Below are 24379 nucleotides of genomic sequence, written 5' to 3'. Positions count from 1 at the left end.
GTGCAGAACAGTATGAAAATAAGGACCAATTTTTAAAAATACTTTATTTATTTTCAAGCAGAAAGAGATAGAGAGATGGGGAGAGAGAACGCATGTGTGAGTGTGGGCATGCAGGGTCTCTAGCCACTGCAAACAAACTCCAGGTGCATGTGCCAGCTTATGTATCTGACTCACATGAGTACTGGGAAATCAAACCCAGGTGGACGGACTTCACAGCAAGCACTTTAACCACTGAGCCATCTCTCCAGTCCCCAATAGCCAAATTTTAATGAAACACACAATGAAGTCAATATTAAGCAAGCATATGCAGATGAGTGAAAACTACAGGTCAAGGAGTGGGGAGGAAGTACAGTTGGCAGAGTGCCTGGTCAGCATGAAGGAGCCCTGGGTTCTATCTCTAGCACAACATAAACGAAGTAAACACCTCTAACCCCAGCACCCAAAGGTGGAGTCAAAAGGATTAGGAGTTCAGAGTAATCTTGTCTACATAATGAGGTCAGCCTGGAATGCACAGACCTTGTCACAAAAAAAAAAACATATGCATGCATACATATATACATACTTGCACAAGCATGTGTGTGTGTGCACACACGTGTGTCTAGCTCTGTGAAATAAAGACAGTCTGCAGCCCTCTGGAGACAACTGTATCTTACAAATTACCATCTCCATAGAGATAACTGTAAGAAGACATTCTTGGAGGCCTGCTTCTGCTTCTAGAGGAAACAAAGGTTCTCCTGACGCAGGCCACAGCAGGGGTGTGGGAGGCACCGCGTTGCTGGGCTGGGCACAGAAGCTACACAGCCCATTGAAGAAGTCAACACCTTCCAGAGACTAGAAAATGTGGCTGTTGCAAGGCCTTCCATTGAACAGATTACTTCTTCTGTTAAAAGCTATCATGTGCTTAATATAAATGAGATATTTAATGAAGTTCTGAATTGTAGACTTATCATCCCCAGTTTGATAAACACTGGGGAGGCATAGCGCACCGAAGGGCCAGCACAATCACAATGGGAGATGCGTCAGGCTGCAGGAGAATAATAAACTCCGGCATAGTGAATTAGACTAATAACATTTAAACTGTGAAATGAGGATTTGTTTTATTAGTTTTTTTTTTAATTGCAGATTACAACTGACAGCTTTACTGAAAAGTAAATTAAATATTCAAGGTCTCTGATATAAAGACATAAAAGAACATTTTCTAAAGAAACACAATGCCTAAATTCTAAAACACCTTGGGGAAGTAAAAATGAAAAAAAAAAAAAAAACAACAAATAAAACTCATTCCCTATATCTTTAAAGACAAGCATGCTTTTTAAAAAATATGACTTTTTAGAGCTGTTGTGCCGCTCAGTGTTAGAGCTTGCCTAGCATGCTCAAAGCCCTGGAGTCCGTCACCAGCACAAGGAAAATACAACAGATTTCCAATAATAACGTTATATGTCTCTAGATACAAGGCCTCTTTGCTATTCAGTACTTTACCAGAAGACAAGCACATCTTCATATTTACATCAAACTAAATTTAAAATTATGCAGTTCTGCAATTTTCTGAATAAAACCTCTATAAACTTCCCTCCTCATTAAAAAGAAAAAAAAAAATCCTCTAGGTACTCCAAGGAGTAGTTTAAAATTTTATAAAGTAAAGCAAAACTCTATTAGAAATAGTTCATGGTGGTTCATAGAGAAAATACTGATGCCTGTTCTAACAAATGTGAACTTGAACATCTTTCTGTGAAGATTCTCCATAACCATCCCTCATTTACATCTGAAAAGACAAATCTAAATGAAGACATCAACAGTCCTACAACATAAATATTTAATAGAACATGTGATGCCTTTTAATGTCTGCAGTTTTAAAAGGACCAACTGGGATACACAGTTTTGTTTTTAATCTGTTCAGAAAAAGTGTGTATGTGGCAGTCCACAGAGAGGACACAGAGCACCCCAGAGTAGCGCTCTCCCACGTCCTCCCAGTCCCGACATCGACACCCTGCTAAAACTGAGTCTGATTAAGAGAGTACCTGAAACAAACACAGCTATGCTTTTAGGTCACCATCTCAGCTGCTCAGACAGCAGAAGTCTTCTGTGACCTCACTCAAACCAGACCCAAGTGCAGCGAATGTGCAACTTGCGCTGGGTCCCTGGACAGGCTTCTTTCTACCCAGTGAAGGAAAGAGGCACTCTGGTTCCTGCTCAGGACATGAGCTGTAGCACCGGAAACCATCATCTATTTCCCTTTGTGGTCACTACACAATGAAGCAGAAAGCTAAGTTGATCATAGTACTATGAACCTATATTTATCAAAACCTTATTTACAATGCATAAAAGTTGGGAATAGCCTTGTAGTACAGAGACAATAAAAACAAAAGTATGTTCTCAGCTGGACAGATTGCTCAGTGGTTAAGGTGCTTGCCTGCAAAGCCAAAGGATCAAGGTTTGCTTCCCCAGCACCCACATAAAGCCAGATGTACAAGATGGTACATGTGTCTGGAGTTCACTTGCAGTGGTCACAGGCCCTGGCATGCCCATTCTGCCTTTCTTCCTCTCTTTTTCTCTATCTGCCTTCTTCTCTAGACTAGAAGCTATTTTGAATTACAGCAATTTCTGCTAAGGTTCGTTTCCTTCAGAACTTTAAAATCAGGATAAGCCTCAGACATGGATATTTTCCCTACTAAGTGGGAAGTACCAGGTATTTACTTCCCATTCCCTTTCTCCTTCTTCAGTATCCAAATTTGTCTTATTGTTTTGTGTATTGCAAATCTAAAAAAAAAAAAAAAAAAAAAAAAAAAAAGGAAAGAATGCTACAATATACAACAAAATTGTCTCTGAAAATATCATCCTCAGGAGTAAAAATGCAATACTAGGCTTGGTTTCAAGAAAAGAAAAAAAGTAGAGCTGGAAAAAGGAAGGAGGTGGAGAAGCACCTGTGATCCAAGCACTCAGACGCCTGAGGCAGGACACTAAGTTCAAAGCTGGCCCCCGCTACACAGTAAGTCCAGGCCAGTCATTATAGGGAGAGTCTGTCTCCAGAGAGCAGGGAAAAACAGAATGACTGTGCAATGACTTTACAGGTCGGTAAGTGTTGAGCGCTGCTGAAAGAAGAAGAGCCCAGGAAATCTACAATGGCCACACAGCTTTCATTTTATCCTCCTGCCTTCTGGTTTAGGACTTCAGTCTTCAACAGTAGCAAAGCCCTATTTCTACTTGTAGAATGCCACATGTCATGGCTGTTTCCCCAGACGACATATCAGGCCTTGGATCAGAACCAGCAGAGATAGGAACACGGTAGATGGGCATGTGCTGGCGGGCTGAGGATCTGTGGGCTTGGGATCCACAGTTCCAGAGACAGAAATTCAGTGGCGCCATAGCAAAGAGCTCGCTGCTAGGCAGATGCGTATACACGGGGCTGTGGAAACATGCTGCGGAGAGAAAACTGGGACTCAAAAACGGTGGGGATCTCTGCCAGGACATGGAGGTGGTGGCAGCAGATGGACTGAAGCCAAAGAGAGACTGAGTGGGGAGCAAGCGGCCCGCACGAGTGTGAGCAAGTGCACAAAGGCAGGCAGCGCAGGAGCCCAGACCCACAGCAGACCCGGGAGCAAAGCCAGAAGTGTGCCGTGCGCGCTGGGGAACAGTGCAGGGCAGGGCTGGAGCAGAGTCCCTAGCAGGCCCAGCCCTGAGGCCACGGAACAGGCATAGGAAGCACTGTAGAAGGGATTTCTATCAGTTTGCTAGACAGAAGAATCTTCTCTACTGCCAGGCAGAGAGCAGGCTAAGGAAGGAAGTCGAGATCAAGGCAGCAGAATCCACTGTACCCCCCACCCCCAGCAAACAGGAATGCTCTCAGTGCCTGACAGGTGGCTGCAGGAGAACGCCTCCCGGGACAGTAGCCTGGGGACTCTGCTGGCAGAAGACAGTTTCTAGCTGGACACAGGATTACGGAATACAGTATCCATACAGTCATCCTTTAGTACCCTTGGGGTTTGGTCCCTGGACTTCATGCAGACCCACAGATCAGACCACGCTCAAGTCCGTTGTTAGAATAGTGCCGTGACTGCATAGAGAGTGCACAAAATCGTCTCCACATTGTAATAACTAAGAAATGTAAATGCTAGATAAATCACGGTCACCATATACTGTCTAGAAATGCTGACATGGAAAGTAGTGCATGTTTAGGAGAGAGGCAATTGTTCTTCCTAATCTTTCATCTGCCAACCCACAGATGAGGAGCCATGCTGAGGGCAGGAGTAGCCGAGCGGGGAGTGCGGTGCGCAGAGGGAGATGGAGCGGCACAGGCGGGCTGGAGGAGCCACGGCTGGCAGCATGTAAGGCCCAGCAGCCTAAGACTACAGAGGTTCTTTGAGAGCCTCACGGGCTGCACAGGGACCAGAGGTAGCAAAACATGGGTTTAAAGCAGCAACAAGAGAGGAGATGGAACACAGGGTATGTGGGTATAGGACAAGATCTTCGACCATGGAGTTACACAGCCAGCCCCAGAGACCATTTTAAATAAAGTATAGCCAGGCATGGTGGCGCATGCTTTTAATCCCAGCACTTGGGAGGCAGAGGTAGGAGGATCTCCAAGAGTTCAAGGCCACCCTGAGACTATACAGTGTATTCCAGGTCAGCCTGACCTATAGTGAGACCCTACCTCGAAAAACCAAAAAAATAAAAAAATAAAAAGAAAAGAAAGTATAGTTAAGACACATAGTACTTCCACTTAGAAGATACAATGTGACTAAGTACAAAGGTTTCCTGTCACAAGTTCTCACCCTCTCTAGCATGCACATGACATCCTCAATATCAAGAGGGAAAGTAAAATGTGCAATTATGGTCTCATCCCAGGCTGGACTCACACACCTGCTCCAGCTCAAGTTCCATTCATGACAGCAATGTGTCCTATGCTTATGTCAATATTCACTGTAACAGAATTTATGCACCGCCCCTCCCAAAGACTCAGTTTTCAAAAAGTAATAGAACTCTCAAACCAGCAAAATCATGGCTGAAGCCTTCTGGGAAGCTGAAGTGAGCTCTTCTGTCTTCATATAATTCTTTAGTTAAACCCTGTCAGTACAAAAGGCTTCTCCATGGTATTACAAAGAAAGCACAGTACTTGTGGTAAGATTTTTTTTTATATATAATTGCATTATAAGCTTACTCTGGCCTAAGAAATAGTAATAACCAGCAATGTACAAAAGTGATGCCATAAGGAATATGGAACATTAAGTCTATTATAGCCTACTGCAGCTGTTCCCTTACTTAAATCTTTCATTCATGGAAATTCCACATGCAGAAGTAAATGTGACAAAGAGATTTTTCACTGGGATTCCAATTTGGTGTCTTTCACAGAGCAATGGGGAATGAAATCAGTGCCTCTATCAAAACATTTTCAGGCTGATGCAGGCTTATTTTGCTGCTGGGGAAGCCTTAGTACTGGGGAATTCCAGGGGCCTACAGAACTAGACAAACAGAGAAAGCCGATCTCAAGGTCAAAGTCCTTCATAACATTCTGTTTTGGTGTTAGGGATATTCGTTTTGAAATAGGCCAAGGACATTATACATTGGATTAAGAGAAGGCACCAGGATCTAACACTTTTTGATACATAGTAGACACTCAAGTCACATCTTTCACCTGCACACTGTCCTGTGGCATGTGACAGTACTCATTTCTGTATAGGAAAACAGACAAATGTACCATATACTTCCTGCTGAAAATTGTTTGTGTAGCACACTGCAAAACTTACATTAAAATTAGCACTCAAAGAATTGAGAAAAAATAGGAATTGTTATTCAAAACCATCAGTGAGGGGGAGAGAGAGAGAGCTGGCCTGGCATGTGTGAGCCTCTGCGTAGCATCATGAACACCTCAAAAATTATAGTTAAGAGCATCACTCTATTAGCCTACTCTGAGGGTCAGATTGTTTCCTCTGGAGAAATAAATGCCTGTCCTAGTCCTTTCCTTTCTGACATTTTTAGTTAACTGTTAATTGTTTAGCTAATTGTTCCAGAAGTTAATTTGTTAAGTATGGTGGGCTCATGCTATCTTGAACAAATGAAAACAACACAAGCATAAACCAACGTTCCGCTCAAAGTCCATCTCCCCACCCTGCTGATACCCATGGGCTCCAGACAAACTCACTGTGTAAGATATGGGCTCAGTTGCATAGCCATCACATGGCTTTGTGTATTTATTAAACAGAGGCTTTAAAGAACACAGACCTTGCAGATGTAATTTTCACTTTCTGCTTGTAAGTTTATCTTACTTCATTTTAAAATGTGATCTGAGAGAGCTGTGAAAACAGCTAACCTTACATTCTCAACAGGCTTATCTCTACAAATTGGTTATTTTCAATGAATATAATTTCACTGGTAACAGGTAAATAAAATTTGGGGTTCTAACATTGATCACCAGACCTATCTATCATTTATTTTTCACTTTATTGTACTCAACTGTAGGAGAAAATTTCTTTTCTCTTTTAGGGAAGTAGAAGCCAGCGAGGAAGTCTCTCCTACCTGCAGCCTCACAAGGTAGCAAGCATGGCAGCAGAGGATTCCCCTTCAGGGCAAGGAAGAGGCATGCTCCTTCAGACAAACCAAGAAAGGTAGTTCTTGGGCTCTAGGGCTATCACCTCCTGCTGGCTAGAGGAGGAAGAATGGGAGCACTTTCCAGAAGAGAATGCAGCCAGCTCTGAGAAAAGATGTTTCCTGGTGATCTAGCAATAGGAATGCTCACATAGGCTTGAAATGCACTGGACATACAACTAAGAAAAAAAACCTCACCATCTACTGACAGCCCAACACAAGGGGAGGCCTTGTGAGGTGGACTCCCGGGAACGTTGCTGTCCCTGGTCAAGTACTAGCTGGAAAGGACAGCGCTGTGAGGCCCCAGCACTGGCCCCTGTGGCTTTCTGCATGTTTACCTCGCTGCACTTGCTGATCCGCCTGGCCACGATGAGCTGGATCATGCCACGCTTGTTGCCCTCAGTGGACATGGACCTCCTCAGCGTCTCCATGGCATCCTGGTTGGCTTTGCCCAGCAAGGACTCTCCATTCACTGCGATCAGCTGGTCGTTCACCCGCAGCCTTCCATCCTGACAGGAAGGCAGGTAAAATGAGTGCTGCTGAACGGCCTGCTGCAAGGCATACAGCATTTCCTCAAATTTAAAAAGTTAAAAGAAGGAGAGGAGAAAGGAGGAAAAAAAGAGCTAGGGGCCTTTGACCCAGTGGGTGACACCTGGCTGAACATGGCTGTAATAAGATCTAAGCAGCAACTGCAGCCTGTGTCTATTAGATAGTTGTGAATGGAATCACTGTCATACTGCGCTCACCAAGATGGCACACTAATTCAGAGGACACAAAGTGATTAATGCCTTGCTTCTAGAAAGGTTGATTTGCAAACCAACACAACTAGAGAAGTGCCCATCAACAAACAGCCATGAAATCCTCTCCAGGTAGAGAAATAGAACAAGTGAATCACAATGCAGGGCAGAGCAGGAGGAGACATGAGCTGGTTATGGTCTGTGGTGACCTATGCAAAGTCTCTGCACCAATTATCTTCCCTTAACTAAGATGACTGTGGGTTGCAGATCTCCTGAGATATAAATGAAGGACTGGAGCTACTGCTCCATCCCCCAACTACACACAGCACTGCAACTTTTCTGTTGCCTGGCCAGGGCTGGGGTCCTCTGAAGAAGGAGAAACCTCACTAAAGGAACCCGTGGAGCAGGAGGGTGGGTGGGGAACCCCATGAGGGGTGCATGCTGGACAGAGCTGACAGGTCCATACCTTGGAGGCTGCTCCGCCATTAATAATGGACTTGACGAAGATGCCCAGATCAGCGTGGTTCTCTTTGGAACGATTACCTTTGACACTGACACCCAGACCCGCAGATCCAGAGTCATTGAGAGGAACTTCAAAAGTCAGAAACTCCCTGGTGCCGTCCGGAGTGAGAACAATGTCCTCATTTTCAGCTTTCTAAAAGGGGACAGAGTTATATAGGCCATTACTTTCCAACGCCTCTTCCTTCTGGCTAGTGCACTAACTTCTGTGAAGGACAGTCCTGCAGCAGCACAGGAGTGTGACAGTCCCACCCCACAGCAGAATCCACCATGGGGATGTCTTGGTCAAACTGCAGCGGTTTCAGGCCACGGTACTCCAACACTGACACACATCTGAGCCAGTTCAGAGGAAGATGGGTGGAGTGCCACTGACGGCTTGAGGGCGACTACAGTTTGGGATTAGTGTGGAGTTGATGTGAGTTCTTGTATTGTTTTGTTAGACATAGTTTGTTTTCATCTGTTTATTAATTCAAAACCACAAGAGAAACACAGTAATACAAACCCAAACAAATAAGTTCATTTGCCTTTTCCAATGTCACTAATAGTGGTGCTCAGTAATGCTGAATCATTTTTATGCACAAACCATATCAAATGCCAGTGATATAAAGTCAGTCAAAAAAGGTACTCAAGTTAGGGAACTTAAAGACATTTAACCATTAACATCTGGGAGGCAAGACAGAGTTAAACCACATCCAGTAAGATTTGTTGTCTACAACATTGTTCCACACATCACACAGCTGGTGAATAATCTGTAAGCAATATGGTTTAGTTATGAAACTTTTAATTTCATAACTACAGCCACCAAGCACAAAATGGCTTTTAAAATACAACAGATGTAGTAGATGCAAATTCTTGCTCAGTTTCCTTAAAACAGAAAGAAGCAAGTGAAAGCTGAACCTATACTCTGCTGGAATACAGTGAGATGCCCGACCCCAGGAGAAAAGGCAGGTGGCCAGCTGGCTTCTGCAAGAAGCCCACAATGGCCAACACTGTGCCCACGGTCTCTGTGACAGCCATCCCGAGGTCAAAAAACCATAACTACTTTCAAGCTCGGCAGTTTCAATCTCATAAAGAAAATATCTCATCAAAGCTGGCAACCTAGTCCTCATCCTGTTTTCCCAGTTTGGTAACATTGCTTCAGCACTCACCTAGCCATTCAGAATGGACGACCAAGTGTAACTAAACAACAGTTAAGGCAGGTAACAGTATAACCTCGGGATGGAATATCATCTAGCCTTTAAAAAATGCTTTCAAACAACTCTTAATTACTCACATAAAAGTTGGCTATTTTAGAGAATGAAAATAGGAGTGGCTTCATTTTTTGTTCTCTGTATCCTAACACATTTTCGAACAAAATTTTCTAAGTCAAAATCAATGAAATAATTACAAAATAATTTTTCAAATTACTTGAGGATCTCAAATGTAATTTGGGCTGTTGCAACTTCGTAAAAAGATTTACAAATGAAATATTTACCAATGAGTTTTTAAATTATCATGATGCAAATTAATATGCTACTTTTAAGCATTCAAATTAATAATAATGCTATGTTTAACATGCAACGTGATGCTTCTAAATTGCCTGCCCTCCAGGTTAATGTGTTTGTGTGAGAGAGACTGGGGGTCACAGTAGGGACTTCATGCATACCAGACAATAAGCAATCTACCACTGACCTACATTCCCAGGCCATGGTAGGACCATCACAGACACAGCTCAAAGGATAGCCTGATAGCTATGAAGCCTAAGGAACATTCCAGTAAGAAAAAAGTACCATGTATCTTTTTAAAACATAACAATACAATAAAGATCATAAAATAAGAAGCTGAAAAGACACAGGGCTATGGATAAGTGGACTATACAAAGTAAATAATCACTATTAAATTAACCTTGCCAAATCATCAAATAACTTTCTCATATTTAAAATATTCTCCAAGAACAATTAAAATTCAAAAAAAAATCCCAATGTGCTGGACAGAAATGAAGATCAAATATCTGTACTAAAATACTGATATAATACCACACATTTATCACACACAAATAGCTTTCTAGTCATGATTTAGTCTGTACTTCACTTGTTATCCATAAGGCTCAAATCAATTAACAACACTAAGTAATGATTTGTGTAAATCTTATAAAACATCATAAGTTGGCTGGGGTGCAGCTCAGTGGAGCAGTGTTTGTAGTGCATGCAAAGACCCGGGTTCATCTCCAGGACAAAAGGTATCCAAACAAATTAAAAACAATATTAAGAGATATATCACACAGGTTGATTTGAAACACAAAATAGCATCAATAAATTCAACTCATCATACTTGAAATTCAGAAGTGATTAAGACATAAACTTATTCTCAATCAGTACTTTAATACTGAGAAAGCTGTATTTGAAAGGACAGGGAAACCCAGAGCTGGATTTAGTGAACACACTCAGGACTCATCTTTAACTTTTCTGGCCTCAAATCCAAAGTTTCTTCCCCCGCCCCCGCCACCCCGAGATAGGGTCTCACTCTAGCTCAGGCTGACCTGGAATTCACTATAGTCTCAGGGTGGCCTCGAACTCATGGCGATCCTACTACTTCTGCCTCCCGAGAGCTGGGATTAAAGGCGTGCGCCACCAAGCCAGGCTCTCAAAAGTTTCTTGTCACCTGTTTATTAATTTGGCTCTTTGGTTTGGCTTTTTTGTGTTTACTGATTTGACATTTTCATAATATTTTACAATGACTTTAAACTCTCTTTTTCTATTTAAAAAAATCAAGACAGGGAGTTGACTGGTTACATGAAGAAAATGTTAATCAAGATCATTTTCCAACCAAATGATCACCTCACTCTGTACTTGGAGGCCGTTTCCCTTATTATGAAAACCACAGGGTGTGGGCAATCTTTTTTAGTTCTCTTATCAACTCAAGACATTATTATCATGAGGCATGTTCAAGTGAGACATTGTATGTCTCATTTGACATTCGATTATTAATCCTTTTGGCTCTTGACATGAGACTGAAACTAACTCCAGCTTTTAGAAATTACTTCTGAGGCAGCCACATATTAAAAGCATGCTCCTCAAAATCCAACTGGAATGCTAGTTTTGAGAGCCTGTGCTAAGCCGGGTTAGAGTGAGCAGCTCTGCATTCTCACACGAAGCAGCAGCTATTTCCTGGCGTCTTGTCAGTCCATCGAAAATCTATGTCTTATCAACCTGTGAGTCACGTTCTCTCTGTAGAAAGGCAGGATGAGCGCATTCTCTGACACTCTTTGGTCACCTGAGAAGCACGCTCATTCATTCGCTCAGGCACACAGACAACGCACGTAAACGTATGGATGAGCGATCCTTTTCCAACCTGCCAGTTCTTCCCCTGGCCATTTCCCTGTTGGCATTTTTTTGCCTTTTAATGCACAGAAAACAAAGGGCATTTTGACTCAGCATATTACACGCAAGGATCTTCCTTAGTGCTTACTACGAAGGCTTTTCGGTTTTCCACTATCCTCAGAAAAGGCAGAAGAGATGCATAGCTCTTGTTTCTGGTGAGAAGGGAAAGTAGTCACCAGTGGCCCCTGCCAGGCCCTGGTTTTCTTTCTTCTGTCAAAAATGGTCCTGAAAACTAGGCATGGCAGCACACACCTTTAATCCCAGCTGTCAGGGGGATAGAGGTAGGAGGATCAGCATGAGTTCAAGTCCACCCTGAGACTGCGTAGTACATTCGAGGTCAGCCCAGACCAGAGCGAGACCTTCTCTCAAAACACCAAGGGGAGTGGGGGGGAGCGTTAAAAAAAAATAAAAAAGACAAAGCTCCTGAGCACTCTGAGAAGCCGAATGCCCAAGAGTGGCTCTGGACCTACAGTTGGCGCTTAGCACAGGTTCCTTCCAAATGAAAAGTGACAGTGTAACCAACAGGAAAACAGTAGTCATATGGATAACAATCTCACCAGATACAAATTTTGATAGGAATGTATAAATTTTTGTGAGTAGAAGCAAAGGGAAAAAACCCTAAACACATAAAGACCATGAGATAATAAAAGCGAGACAGTATTTGGGGTGTTTCAAAAGAAGTGATTCATAAACAACATATGATACCACTATAATTCACTGATTTCTCAACATGAGCCCGCTTTCTTTGAGTTAGTATCATTAGTGTACATATTCCTTACAGAGAAATCATGAAAGATGCACACTGCCACACCAAATGGTAAAGGGATGTGAGCAAGTCATTCACAAAAGAAAGAACGACTTTAATCCCAGCACTCTGGAGGCAGAGGTAGGAGGATCCCTATGAGTTCAAGGCCACCCTGAGACTACATAGTGAATTCCAGGTCAGCCTGGACCAGAATGAAACCCTACCTCAAAAAAACAAACAAGCAAAAAAAAATGCAAACACATGCTAGGGAGGGGGACTAACAGGGTGGCATGTTGGGCAAGGGCTGGTGCTGGGCGGGGCCGAGCTGGGCCTGCACATACAGTGATGGCTTCAGGAGACAGTCATGGTTGCATCCCAAACAGAAAGTTTCATAGACGCTCAAGGAGACACTCATGAAAACAGATTAAGCAAGATGCAGGAATTGCAGGTCGATATGAAAAATCTTTATCTTAACTAGAAGGGGATTCTTTACTTTCAGGAACTATCTCAGCTTTTTATTTTTGCATAAATTGACTTTAGTGACACTTCCATGTTTCAGTTCTATATTTTGATTTATCTCATCAACATTTATGAATGTCATGTACATTTGTAAGATTTTTCTTCTTCATGTTTTAGGTATTTACTTTATATTTTGCAGTATGGGGGCCTGAATCCACAGCCAGGGAATTGCACATGCTAAGCAAGCACTCTACAAAAGAGCTACATTCCTAGCACCCACTTTGGACTGTTAAAAAATTTGAAACTATCTTACACCTACAAGACTGGCCTTGAACTCATATGTGCCCGGACAGGCCTTGCCCTTGGGAGATCCTCCTGCTGCAGCTTCTCAAGTGCTAGGAGTAGAGGCCTGTGATACCAAGCCTGGCTTATTAAACTCTAACATCTGGCCTTATTTTGTCCTAACTCAAGTAGTAGATGCCAAGTGGTTTTTGAAAAGTCATTAAGTTAATAACTGACCAGAAAAAAATCTTTATGCAAGGAAACATCAGAAAGATCTAAGATAAAAAGCATTCTCAAAGCAAAATGCTCTTTTAAAAATTAAAGATGTAGCCGGGCATGGTGGCACACGCCTTTAATCCCAGCCCTTGGGAGGCAGAGGCAGAAGGATCACCATGAGTTCAAGGCCACCCTGAGACAACATGGTGAATTACAGGTCAGCCTGGGCCAGAGTGAGACCCTACCTCAAAAAAAAAAAAAAAAACTAAAGATGTGCTCAAGGAAATTTACTTTTCAAAAATGAAAAGGAAAGGCACATTGAAGAAATATTCCTGATTCAAGACACATGACAACAAAATGCCATGCTTGTTCCTGAACTGGAAAGTGGCCCAGAATTCCATTTTTATTTATTGTCCATTCATTCTTTACAGCATTCATTTATTTTATAAAAGACAATGGGCACAACTGGTAGTTATAATGCTACTAAATCAGGGTTATTTCACCAATTTTGACACTAAATCAGTTACATAAGACAGTATTCTTGCTATACACACTGAGACAGTTAGGAGTAAAGGATAATTATGCATATGATTTATTCTCAGTCCAGAAAATAATCACATGCAAAGAAGAAAGTGAAGAACAACTAGGAGAAGAGAGAAGAAAACTATTAATGTAGAGAATGGCAAAATATTAACAAAGCAGGGATGGGGAGCAAAGAGTCTCCTGGAATTCTGAAATTTCAGAAAAATAAAATTACATACAGTAAAACCCAAATTAGTTTTACTACATTTAAAAGTCTTTATCATAAATTAAAGAATTCAAGAAAAAATATTAAAAATGAAAAATTTACAAGGTATAAAAATATCAAGTTGATTGCTATGCCACAAAACAGTGACTGACAAAAACTAAGTAATGACAATCTATTTCCCAAGGGAAATACAGCTAACATGAAGCAATCATTATTTTTGCAGAAATAGTGTATTATTTCACATAAACTCCATACAAAGCAGCACAAAATCTCAGTACAATAATAATGGTCACCTCCCTTTAAATCATAAAAACTGCATCATGTTATTAATTTTATTTTAAAATAAGTTTGATTTTTTTTCATGACACCAGAAATACGTAAAATGCTTAAAAAATTATTGGTGACTAAAGCAACAATTGATGCTCAAACCCAAAGTAACAAAATCAACCCATGGGGTGGGGGGAATGTGAGCATCATGTCTATATATTCTCAGGAGTGTTAGAATTAATTCACTTATATGTCTAAAGCAGTGTGTGGCGGTGACTTTACCCCACTGAATCTGTACCATTTTAGATTAAGAAATAACAATTCTGGGCTGGAGAGATGGCTTAGTGGTTAAACACTTGCCTGTGAAGCCTAAGGACCCCGGTTCAAGGCTCTATTCTCCAGGACCCACGCTAGCCAGATGCACAAGGGGGGCGCACACGTCTGCAGTTCATTTGCAGTGCCTGGAAGCCCTGGCGCGCCCATTCTCTCTCTCTATCTGCCTCTTTCTCTCTCTGTCACTATCAAATAAATAGATAAAAATGAAAAAAAAATTTTTAAAAAAATAACAATTCTGATTCTCTCCACATAGGCTCCATGTTATCCAAACCAACTGTTATAGTAAGATCAGCAGAGTGGCCTGCACTAACACCACACCATTAGCTCCATCATTTCCTAATGACCATGTGACAGCCTTGCCCATATCCCTTTGAAAGAAAGGCTCTGGCCTTCTTATGTCAGCCTACTAGGCTGTCTCCTAATCTCCAGGAAGGTCCACAATTGCTCCCTCACATCTCCTGGAGATGCACCAGGGATGTCCAGGAACTCGTTAGAATGCATTCTGAATCTGCCAAGTTTAAGTGTGTGCAATATGTTTTCTCCACAGTCTAGCATCATCTTGTAAAGTGTTACTTCAATCCAACTGCTCTAAATACATTTAGCATACAATTATATACTTACATGGTCCTCCCAAGCATCATGAGGCATACAAATTTCAAGATCAGAGAAGATACCAGCATTTTAATAAGTCAAATCTGACAGCCAGTAAATTCCCTACCTAACTGGGACAAATAATTTGAGGTATCACCACGGGAGGTGTCTGGGGATAAGAATGACATTTATATCATTGAAATCACAGAACACAAACTGTATAGTTCATCATGGCAGTGGGCTGTACTAGTTGAATCAACTGTTCCCCATAAACTCCTGTGTTTTAAATGCCTGATTCCCTGGAAGTGGCAGTTTGGGAGATGGAGCCATGCTGGAGATGGTGTGTTACAGGGGAGAGTTAGGGTTGTTACAGTCAGCTCCCCCTCGCCAGAACTAGATGCAACTTCTATTAAGTCCAATCTAGGCATCCAAATAAGCCCCACAGAAAGTGAATGAAGTTCATTGGCTTTTTAAAAGCAAGAGCTATTTCATTTAGTTTTAGTTTTATCAAGGTGGAGCCTTGTTCTAGCCCAGGCTGACCTGTAATTCACTATGTAGTCTCACGCTGGCCTCATACTTACAGCGATCCTCCAACCTCTGCCTCCCAAATTCTGGGATTAAAGGTGTGTACCATCACGGCCCACTAAAAGTTATTCTGTTGTACAGAAGCAAATTCTGTCCTAAGATTCATTCCTGGTGTTTAGATTTACTGTCAGAATTTCTTTTTCTTTTTTGCTGCATTGAATAGGAGGCTTTCTCCAACTATGCTGTGGACACTGCAGAGATGGAGTGAGAGAATGAACACAAAGGGCTGGCACATTGTAGATGATGTCTGGACAGACAACAGGGCAGTGTTCTAAGCAATGCCAACACCTAAGGGGAAAATAAACTGCTTTCTGTGAGCGTTCATAAGTCAGGGTAAGCTCCTGACAGCAATAACCACCCTCCCTCAAGAAGAGAATGAGAACAGAGCTATACCCAAAGGTACCCTTTTTACAGCTCAAAGTGGATGTGCCATGGTTTGTTCCAAAACCAAACCAAGGAATTTCACAACTGGGGATCTGGGTTCAGACTGTAAAAAAAATTTCCCTCTGTCACTGAGTGAAAAGCAGAAACACAAATAAAAACAGCTGGGCCATCTCAGGGTTTCCATTGAGCGCCACTGTGTCAAGTAGCAACATGACAACACCTGAGACAGACTCTTGGGACCAAAGAGAGGCAGCAAGGTGGGCTCTGTCAGGAGTGTTTTAAACCATAAGCCTTTACAATTAAAGATGTTACTGTATGGCCAGAGCACAAAGATACCCAGGTGTAAATGGGCATTAAGATTAAAAGAATGACAACTGTGCTTTGACTTAGTTTTGAAAACTACCTGAAAAAAATCCATTTATAAGCAGAAGTCAGACCCAAGTTCATATGAATCCTACTGCATGTTCAACATAGCTACTTCTCCTTGTGACCAAAAAGGTCCTCGCCAACCTTTCCTAGGCAGACTATTGGCAATATGGCCTAGGAGAGCAGGCCTGTCTGTACTATATCCTCTCTCCCCATCTCAGACTTCACATGCTCAAATGTGGAGCTCCTGGGGGAAGGCATTCCATTTTGTAAAATATCAAGCTATTAATAGTCAAAGTCACAAAGAAAGGGCACTTGACCCCATAATCACACTGCAAATTCTTTCAGTATTTACCTTGCCACTGCTTCAGGGTGTGGCTACTGCTGCCCCAAAATAACTAAATGCATAAGCTAAGCATGATGGTAGGTACTGGCCATCCCAGGGCTGGGGAGGCAGAGCTTGGGGCCAGCCAGCATAATCTACTTGATGGGCTCCAGGCCAATGAGAGAGCCTGTTTCCAAAAGAACGGTAAACACGACCTGGGAGGAACAACATTCAAAGCTGTTCTCTGGCCTCCTCACACACAAGTGGACACATACCCACACTCAAATGTACATCTGCACACATGTGAACATGTGCGCATACACATACATAATAACTAAAAAGCTGTATGTGCATATATTATGGTGCATTGAAAGGTGAAAGTTCTTTGACTCACAATCAAATTAACCCACTGTCGCCTCAAAAGAATTGCAAGTCAAAAATGATTTCAATACTCCTAACCTACCAAATATCACAGCTGACCCTAGGCTACTTTAAGTGGGTTCATAACGCTTTCAATAGCTTACATTTGGGTACATTTATCTACCACACAGGCAATCTCCTAACAGGATGGCTGAAATGTGTGGGCTTGCACTCCATTATGATGTTGAACAATGAAGGCTGACTGTGGTGAGCTGGGGGGCTGCCTCTGCGTATAGGAAGCGATCATGACCGGCTCCCTTGCATTGCCATATCCTCATAAGCACTCCTTACCCACAGGAAACAAAGAAATTCTCACATATTCTTTGGACACTTTCAAGTAGTTCTTTAGGTCTAAATTCATAGTCAATCAGGAAGGAGCAGAAGGAGTTAATCCACTTAGAGTGGTGGGTGAGTTCATGCTTAATGGGAAGCCAGGAGTTCAGCACCAGCACTAAGGACAATTTCAAAAGGGACTATACGGGCTAGAGAGATGGCTTAGTGGTTAAGCGCTTGCCTGTGAAGCCTAAGGACCCCGGTTTGAGGCTCAATTCTCCAGGACCCATGTTAGCTAGATGCACAAAGGGGTGCATGCATCTGGAGTTCATTTGCAGTGGCTGGAAGCCCTGGCGCACCCATTCTCAATCTCACTCTCGCTATCTGCTTCTTTCTCTCTCTGTCATTCTCAAATAAATAAATAAAAATGAACCAAAAAAATTTAAAAAAAGAATGTTATTTATAAAAAAAAGGGGGGGGCTGGAGAGATGGCTTAGTGGTTAAGCGCTTGCCTGTGAAGCCTAATGACCCCAGTTCGAGGCTCGGTTCCCCAGGTCCCACGTTAGCCAGATGCACAAGGGGGCGCACGCGTCTGGAGTTCGTTTGCAGAGGCTGGAAGCCCTGGTGTGCCCATTCTCTCTCTCCCCCTCTATCTGTCTTTCTCTCTGTCTGTCGCTGTCAAATAAATAAATAAATAAATAAATTTATTTTAAAAAAGGGAACTAGACAATTGCTTTAAGCCACACTTTACCATTAACTTGAAATGCCTTTGCTTACATACATGTACATCTGTATACACATACACATTTATGTACATAAATGCATATATATGTATGTGTGCATATATATATATATATATATATATATATATATATATATATATATATATATATATATACATACACACACACATGTAAAAATGACTGTTTCCAGAATAATGAGTCCGTCCGTTTAAAATAATCTACTTGTCTGTTTCTTTGGGAAGATATGGTAGCTTTACAGCATAATTTTCCATAATTATCGTCTTTGACATATGTAAATGGCTCTTTTCCTGGACCTTAGGGTTTAGAATTCACTGGCCCAACGCCTCTCACCTCCACATCCTCAGCATGCACCACCACTGTGGCTCTAACCAGAAAGCAAGGGTAGATGTAGGCGTCTAGCAAGAAGGCTACACTATGACTGTCCTCTACTCTACACTCTTGATGTGTAATATTCTCAATACTACTTCCTATTTCTCTTGGATGTCTTACTGCCACTGTGATGATTAAGTTCTATTGTCAACTTGATCAGATTAGGGATGTAGACACTGCTTTTGGGCAGGCCTATGAGGTGGTTTCTAAAAAGATCAACTGAAAAAGGAAATCTTTCCTCCAGAGTCCTTCTATAGAGTGGGCAGTCCTTCTGGAGATGGACTACATATAAAAAAGCTCTGAGAGAACAGATCCTTTTTGCCTAGCTGTTTGTGCTACTCATTAGTGAGCAATTTGCCTGGCTGCCCTCACACATTATTTATTAATATGTGCATCTACCTGGTCCAGCTATCCTTTACTGGCACTGAAACCAAGTTTCATGAGCCTTTTAAGATGGACTGAAGATCAGCAGCTCTACAGGAATCCTCTAAGTCTTCCGTGTCAGGTTGGGATTGATGAGGCATTCAGCCATGTGAACTGAGCTGCTACCAGGTTTCTTGATGCTTAAGCCTGAGACATCTATTGTTGGACTGCTGTAAGATAATCCAGTAAATCCCCTTTATAATACCAATTCATTCTATGGATTCTGAATCTCTAGAGAGCCCCGACTAATACAGCCATCTAGTTTTAGAATGCTAAAATATTTGAAAGTAACATTTTGTTTATTAAGGTTGCCACCTTATGAATCTATGCAGAAAAGCACACCTACTAACTATAACTCAGAGCCTTCATATTATGATGATTTGGGTTTACTTAATATAGCAAGTTCTGGAAACGTGTACTAACACTACCCACTTGTAGACACGGTTTCCTTAAAAGGTTTTTCCACCTACCAGAGTTTGAGCATATGTTTTTACTCTCTTCAGTTTGATATGTTAAAGCTCCCAACTGCTAGAAATTCTACCAGTTTTAAAAAGTTATTTTGTGTGTGTGTATGTGTGTGTGAGAGATGTATATATGATGTGTGTACACTCATATGACTAAGTGCAGGTATGTCTGTGCCACAGCATGCATGCAGAGGTTAGTGGACAATTTCAGGTCTCGGTCCTCACCTTCCTCTTGTTTGAAGCAGGGTCTCTTGTTGTGCAGTGTTGGGTTCACTAGACTATCTATTCTGCAGCTCATAGAATTCTCCAGTCTCCATATCCCTTGTCATCATAGACACTCTGGGATTACAGACACTAACTCAACTTGATGTAGGTTCTGGAGATCAGAACGCAGGTGTTCATGCCCACACAGCAAGTGCTTTTATTTGCTGAGCTGAGCCGAGCCATCGCCCAGCCCCTACGTCACAGTTAGGTACAATATAAAATACAATCTCCCTTCACAGAGCTGGCAAAATGCCTCCTATGGAAGGTGGTAGAGTGAATTAGATCAGTCTTCTAAAAGCACACAACTGTATCTACATTTTAAATATTTTATTTTTTTTTTCATTTATTTATTTTGGGGGAGCAGATAGAGGGAGAATGGGTACACAAGGACCTCCAGCCACTGCCAATGAACTCCAGACACATGCACCACCTTGTGCATCTGGCTTATATGGGTCCTGAGTAATAGAACCTGGGTCCTGTGGCTTTGTAGGCAAGCACCTTAACCACTAAGCCATCTATCCAGTCCCTGTGTCTACATTCTAATCTGAGCTGAGACTACTTAACTTTACTAAGAGAAATTACCACTTATAGTTATCACAAATGTGATGCTTACCTTAATCACAAATGTAGCATTTTTGCTTTCTTCACTATACTTCATTATTGTACACTTTTCCCTTTTCATCCCATCATAGCAGTGAGAGCATGTCACCATTCATAAACCACTCTGCATATTTATCACACAACTAAAGTCACCAGGCTTGGTCCCTTCTATTATACAAGTGAAGGAGAAATAACTCTAATATCTTTTTAAAAGTACATAAAAACATGGTAGTAATAGTAAGTCATTTAAAAAGTTTTAAATGTGTCAAAAAAAAAAAAGGCAGGACAAGTAACTTCAAACTGAATTAGTAAGTTAGTTCTAGTTCCCTTTCCAACAACATCTCTACTTCCTGCAGAAGACAAATCTCTTACCGTTTCTTTTGGAATCTGCATCTGGCTTGGCTCTGCATTCTAGAAGAATCGAAGAAAAACATGAATACAGACTGACCAAAGCCATCCTCAACACATGGGGGGCAATGCTTGACTTTAAGAAGATTGGGTTGCTTGTTAAAGTCCATAAATTGTACATGGAAGGGGGTTACATGGTGGCTGACAATGACTTTTGTCTTCCTAACACCACTGATGTATGTGAACATGTATGCAGATTTCAGCAATTTCTCTAGATACAAATTTTTACTTGTTCGTTCACAGTACTTCATGAATTTATTATCTGTAGGAATACAAACACTGCCAAATGTGTTCTGAAGAGTGATACTGTTTGTGACTCTGTTTTCAACTATTCCCAACCAAATTCAGGTTATAAGGTATAGGGTCATTTGATAGCTACACTTGATACTTTAATATGTTCCATAGGGAATAAATGTGATTTTTTTCCTCCAAATAACATAGAGCATGTAGGTATTTGATTTATGTTTGCTATAAAGGACAAAAATTGATTTAAAAAAATATTTAGATTAAGACACACAGAATTGAAACAGATACCCCAAACAGGGAGATTCATCAATTAGACTGGAAGACTATGTTTAAACATACCCTTTGACTTTTCAGAATTTTATCCTTTTCCATCTTCAAACACAACTGCAACAGTCCTAACAGACTGACAGCCGGCTGGCCCCTCCCTAATGCAAAGCTCACAAGCAATAAATTAAATAACCAAAGGGAAAAACTAGAAATCAAGAAGAGCAGATTAGAGACATAGGAGCCAGGAAGAGCCACCCTCGCCAGGAGAACCCGAGCAGAACCCGAGCAACCTCGGCAGGCCATGCGGGCACACATGAAGAGCAGCTCAACCTGGCAACCCAGCGAGGCCAAGGCCACAGCTCAGGCTTGAGCGGCAGTGCCAAAGCTCCCTGCTGTCCCAGGGGAGGCTGGGCGCTCTCATAAGGGTAATTTGCAATGGAATAGAGACATTTCCAGATTTAGGATCAGGTGGCATCTTAAGCACAAAATTGGATAACAGTGGGGGGAAATGAGAAAATGAATTTCAATGAAGAAATAATGCATTAAACATTTTTAACTATGAGGAAGTTTTCATAATTTATTCAGAATCAACCTAAAACACAAGTGTTCACTTCTCACCCTGCTATGGCCTAAAATTCCTACAAACCCACATAAGACTTAATGTTGGTATATAGTGAAGAGAAAGGATATTCTGAAATTCATCTTGATTTTTGCTAAATATTTATATAAATAATTATACAGAGGAAAAATATGCATTTTATGGCCATCTGTGCTTGTATAATTTAAGAGAATTAGGTCTGTATGACAAATTTGCCACTGCCATTTGTAAAAAGATTAAATACTGTTTGGACAAAGCTAGAAACTAGATAAAAGAGATGATGAATACCATGAGATGGCTCAAGTCAAATCTGTTAGGAATATGCTTGAACTAAGACAATTTTCTTACATCAGAAAACAAAGATGACTATTCCAATTGTCATTGTTGTAGATGAAATTAAACCAGCACTTTTTGTCAGAAGAGTATTCAGGACAACACGTTTACTGTCCTCGCCTCATTCCCTCCAATATCACATGACTGACCCTCACCTGACACACACACTGACGCCAATGTACACAGGAAACAAGCTGAGCTACAAACTTTATCATTTATGGCTTTTCAGATAAGATCGTCTATGCCAACCATTCAGAGCCATGGCGATTCTTGTCTCTTGGGAATATTTATTTTCAGTACCAGCAAGTTTTTAAGGTACTACTTTTCATACAACAGCATCTTTACTTGTCTCAGCTGCATCTCAAACAGGATCATTTTTTAGATGTAGGGGTGGAGGGATGGTAAGATTGCAAGCAGAGCTTTTGCAGTGAGTTATGACGTGATTGACATCATTATCCAGTCAGCTTAGCTGAGAGGGTACAGTGATAAACGTATGATTTCTTCAAAAACATCCTTACAACCTGGTTATTAAACTCTCATTCACTCACTAACAAGGACACGGCCAGCTAGAATGAGAATCATAGACAATAATGCTTGTGTTGCATTAGACCTGAAAGAAATAAAAAATACAGAAAATTCTCCAGACAAATCATTACCAGCTGGTAGACAGCCCAGATCCCTGGCCCACGTGCACAAGGAGTTGTTCATCTGCCCTAAGTTTACGCACCAGTTCCCTGGGGTGGAAGGTGTCTTCTTGGCGAAAGATCAGAAGGCTCACAGTCCCCTCCATCTTGGTACTTCTCAACAGGGAAACCACTTCCTCCTGGGACTTGCCTGCTAAATCTATTCCATTTACCTGAAACAAATAAAAACGTTCAGATACAATTCTGTGCAAAGAGGCAGCACAAGAAAAGCCGAGGGCATCTGCCCTGGAGAGAAATGTGTGCCATGTGAAATCCAGCAGTGACTTGCTGACCACTTAAGTTTCTGTGGCTCTCATAAAAGCCAGCCAGATATCCAGAAGGAAGTTAGTGAGGAGCAAACCCTTTAGGGTCCCCCAGCACAACAGGAACTGTGGCCAACAGCATTAAGGAGCTGCAACTCATAAACAAATAGACCTAAAACATCAAGTCAGCATAAAATTTGCTAGCTCTGAGCTGAACTATTTTAATGGCTAAGAATATCACAGGCTTCCTCATACTGAAATTAACAAGTCCTATTCTATTAAGAAGTATTAAAGAGTGGGCTAGAGCCGAGCTTGGTGGTGCACACCTTTAATCCCAGCACTCAGGAGGCAGAGGTAGGAGGATCACCATGAGTTCATGGCCACCCTGAGACTACATAGTTAATTCCAGGTGAGCCGGGGCCAGAGTGAGACCCTACCTTGAAAAACCAAAACAAACAAAAAAATAAAAATAAATAAAGAGTGGGCTAGAGAGGTGGATCAGTGGTTTAAAGTGCTCGCTAGCAAAGCCTGATGGTCCGGGTTTAATTCTCAGTGGCCACATAAAGCCAGATGCACAAAGTGGTGCATGAGTCTAGAGTTCATGTGCAGTATAAGGAGATGGTGATGCATCATACTCACTCTCTTTCTGTCTGCCTCTTTCTCTCTGTCTCTAAAAAACTTAAATAAAAAATTTGTTTTATATTTTATTTTTACTTATTTATTGAGAGACAGAATGGGTATGCCAAGGCCTCCAGCCACTGCAAACAAACTCCAGATGCATGAGCCACCATGTGCATCTGGCTTACATAGGTACTGGGGAGTTAAACCTGGGTCCTTAGGCTCTACAGGCAAGCAACTTAACTGCTAAGCCATCTCTCCAGCCCTAAAAACAAATTTTTTCAAGTACTAAAGATGACATCAGCAATGTTTTAGTATAAATTTCTTAAGTTTACTGAAAGCTAAAAAAGTTAAATATCTTACACTTAAAGAGTGGATACCAAACATTAAAGAACACAAAGAGTAACCCTGCTGTTCAAAGAGTCTAAGACCCTGAGTTTCATCCACAATACCAGAAACCAGAGACAGAGATAGGTGGGGGTAGTGATAGCAAGGGGGAGAGACAAGACATGTGTACCAGGAAGACTACAGTCTAATCTCCAATTAGACCCCTAGAAGGTAAAACAATCTACAATTGAACTCAGCTGGTAACTACCCAGTTTATACCTCAAATAAAGTGGTATGTTCTGGAAGCAATGCCTTAAACAAAAGTGGGGCATAAAGTTTTCCTTTCATTGGGATTCTCCTGGTGTCTTTTGAAGCATCCTGGTACATGGACAGAACACAGAGGAAGGGCACATATTTAAGGAATAAATTGCAAAAATGAAGACATGGAAAAAATGGAAGCTACATTTGGCTCTAATATTGTTCAGTATGCCTTTCAGAGAGTACAACGAGGTATGGCCAAACGCACAAAGGAAAGTGTATGGTGACAAAGTGTGCTGTAAC

The 24379-nt window shown here is 41.6% G+C and overlaps 1 protein-coding gene across 18 annotated transcripts in view; it reads right to left on the bottom strand.

Moving 5' to 3' along the window:
- Positions 1-24379, bottom strand: part of Pard3 (par-3 family cell polarity regulator) — a 619141-nt gene that overhangs the window by 251598 nt on the left and 343164 nt on the right. For 13 of the 18 annotated variants that reach the window (XM_004659771.3, XM_045148688.1, XM_045148686.1 and 10 more), the window contains 4 exons: positions 22655-22783; positions 20448-20486; positions 7783-7971; positions 6918-7088 (listed from right to left, as the gene is read on the bottom strand). In XM_004659771.3, the coding sequence (XP_004659828.2) occupies positions 6918-7088; positions 7783-7971; positions 20448-20486; positions 22655-22783 (528 nt within the window). The remainder of the gene's footprint in view (positions 1-6917; positions 7089-7782; positions 7972-20447; positions 20487-22654; positions 22784-24379) is intronic. The other 5 variants (XM_045148687.1, XM_045148689.1, XM_045148694.1 and 2 more) reach the window with 1 other exon arrangement.

Source organism: Jaculus jaculus, chromosome 5 (assembly GCF_020740685.1).
Source record: "Jaculus jaculus isolate mJacJac1 chromosome 5, mJacJac1.mat.Y.cur, whole genome shotgun sequence".
NCBI lineage: Eukaryota > Metazoa > Chordata > Mammalia > Rodentia > Dipodidae > Jaculus > Jaculus jaculus.
The sequence above is the reverse complement of the archived record's forward strand: the minus strand, read 5'-3'. Positions and strand labels throughout refer to the sequence as shown.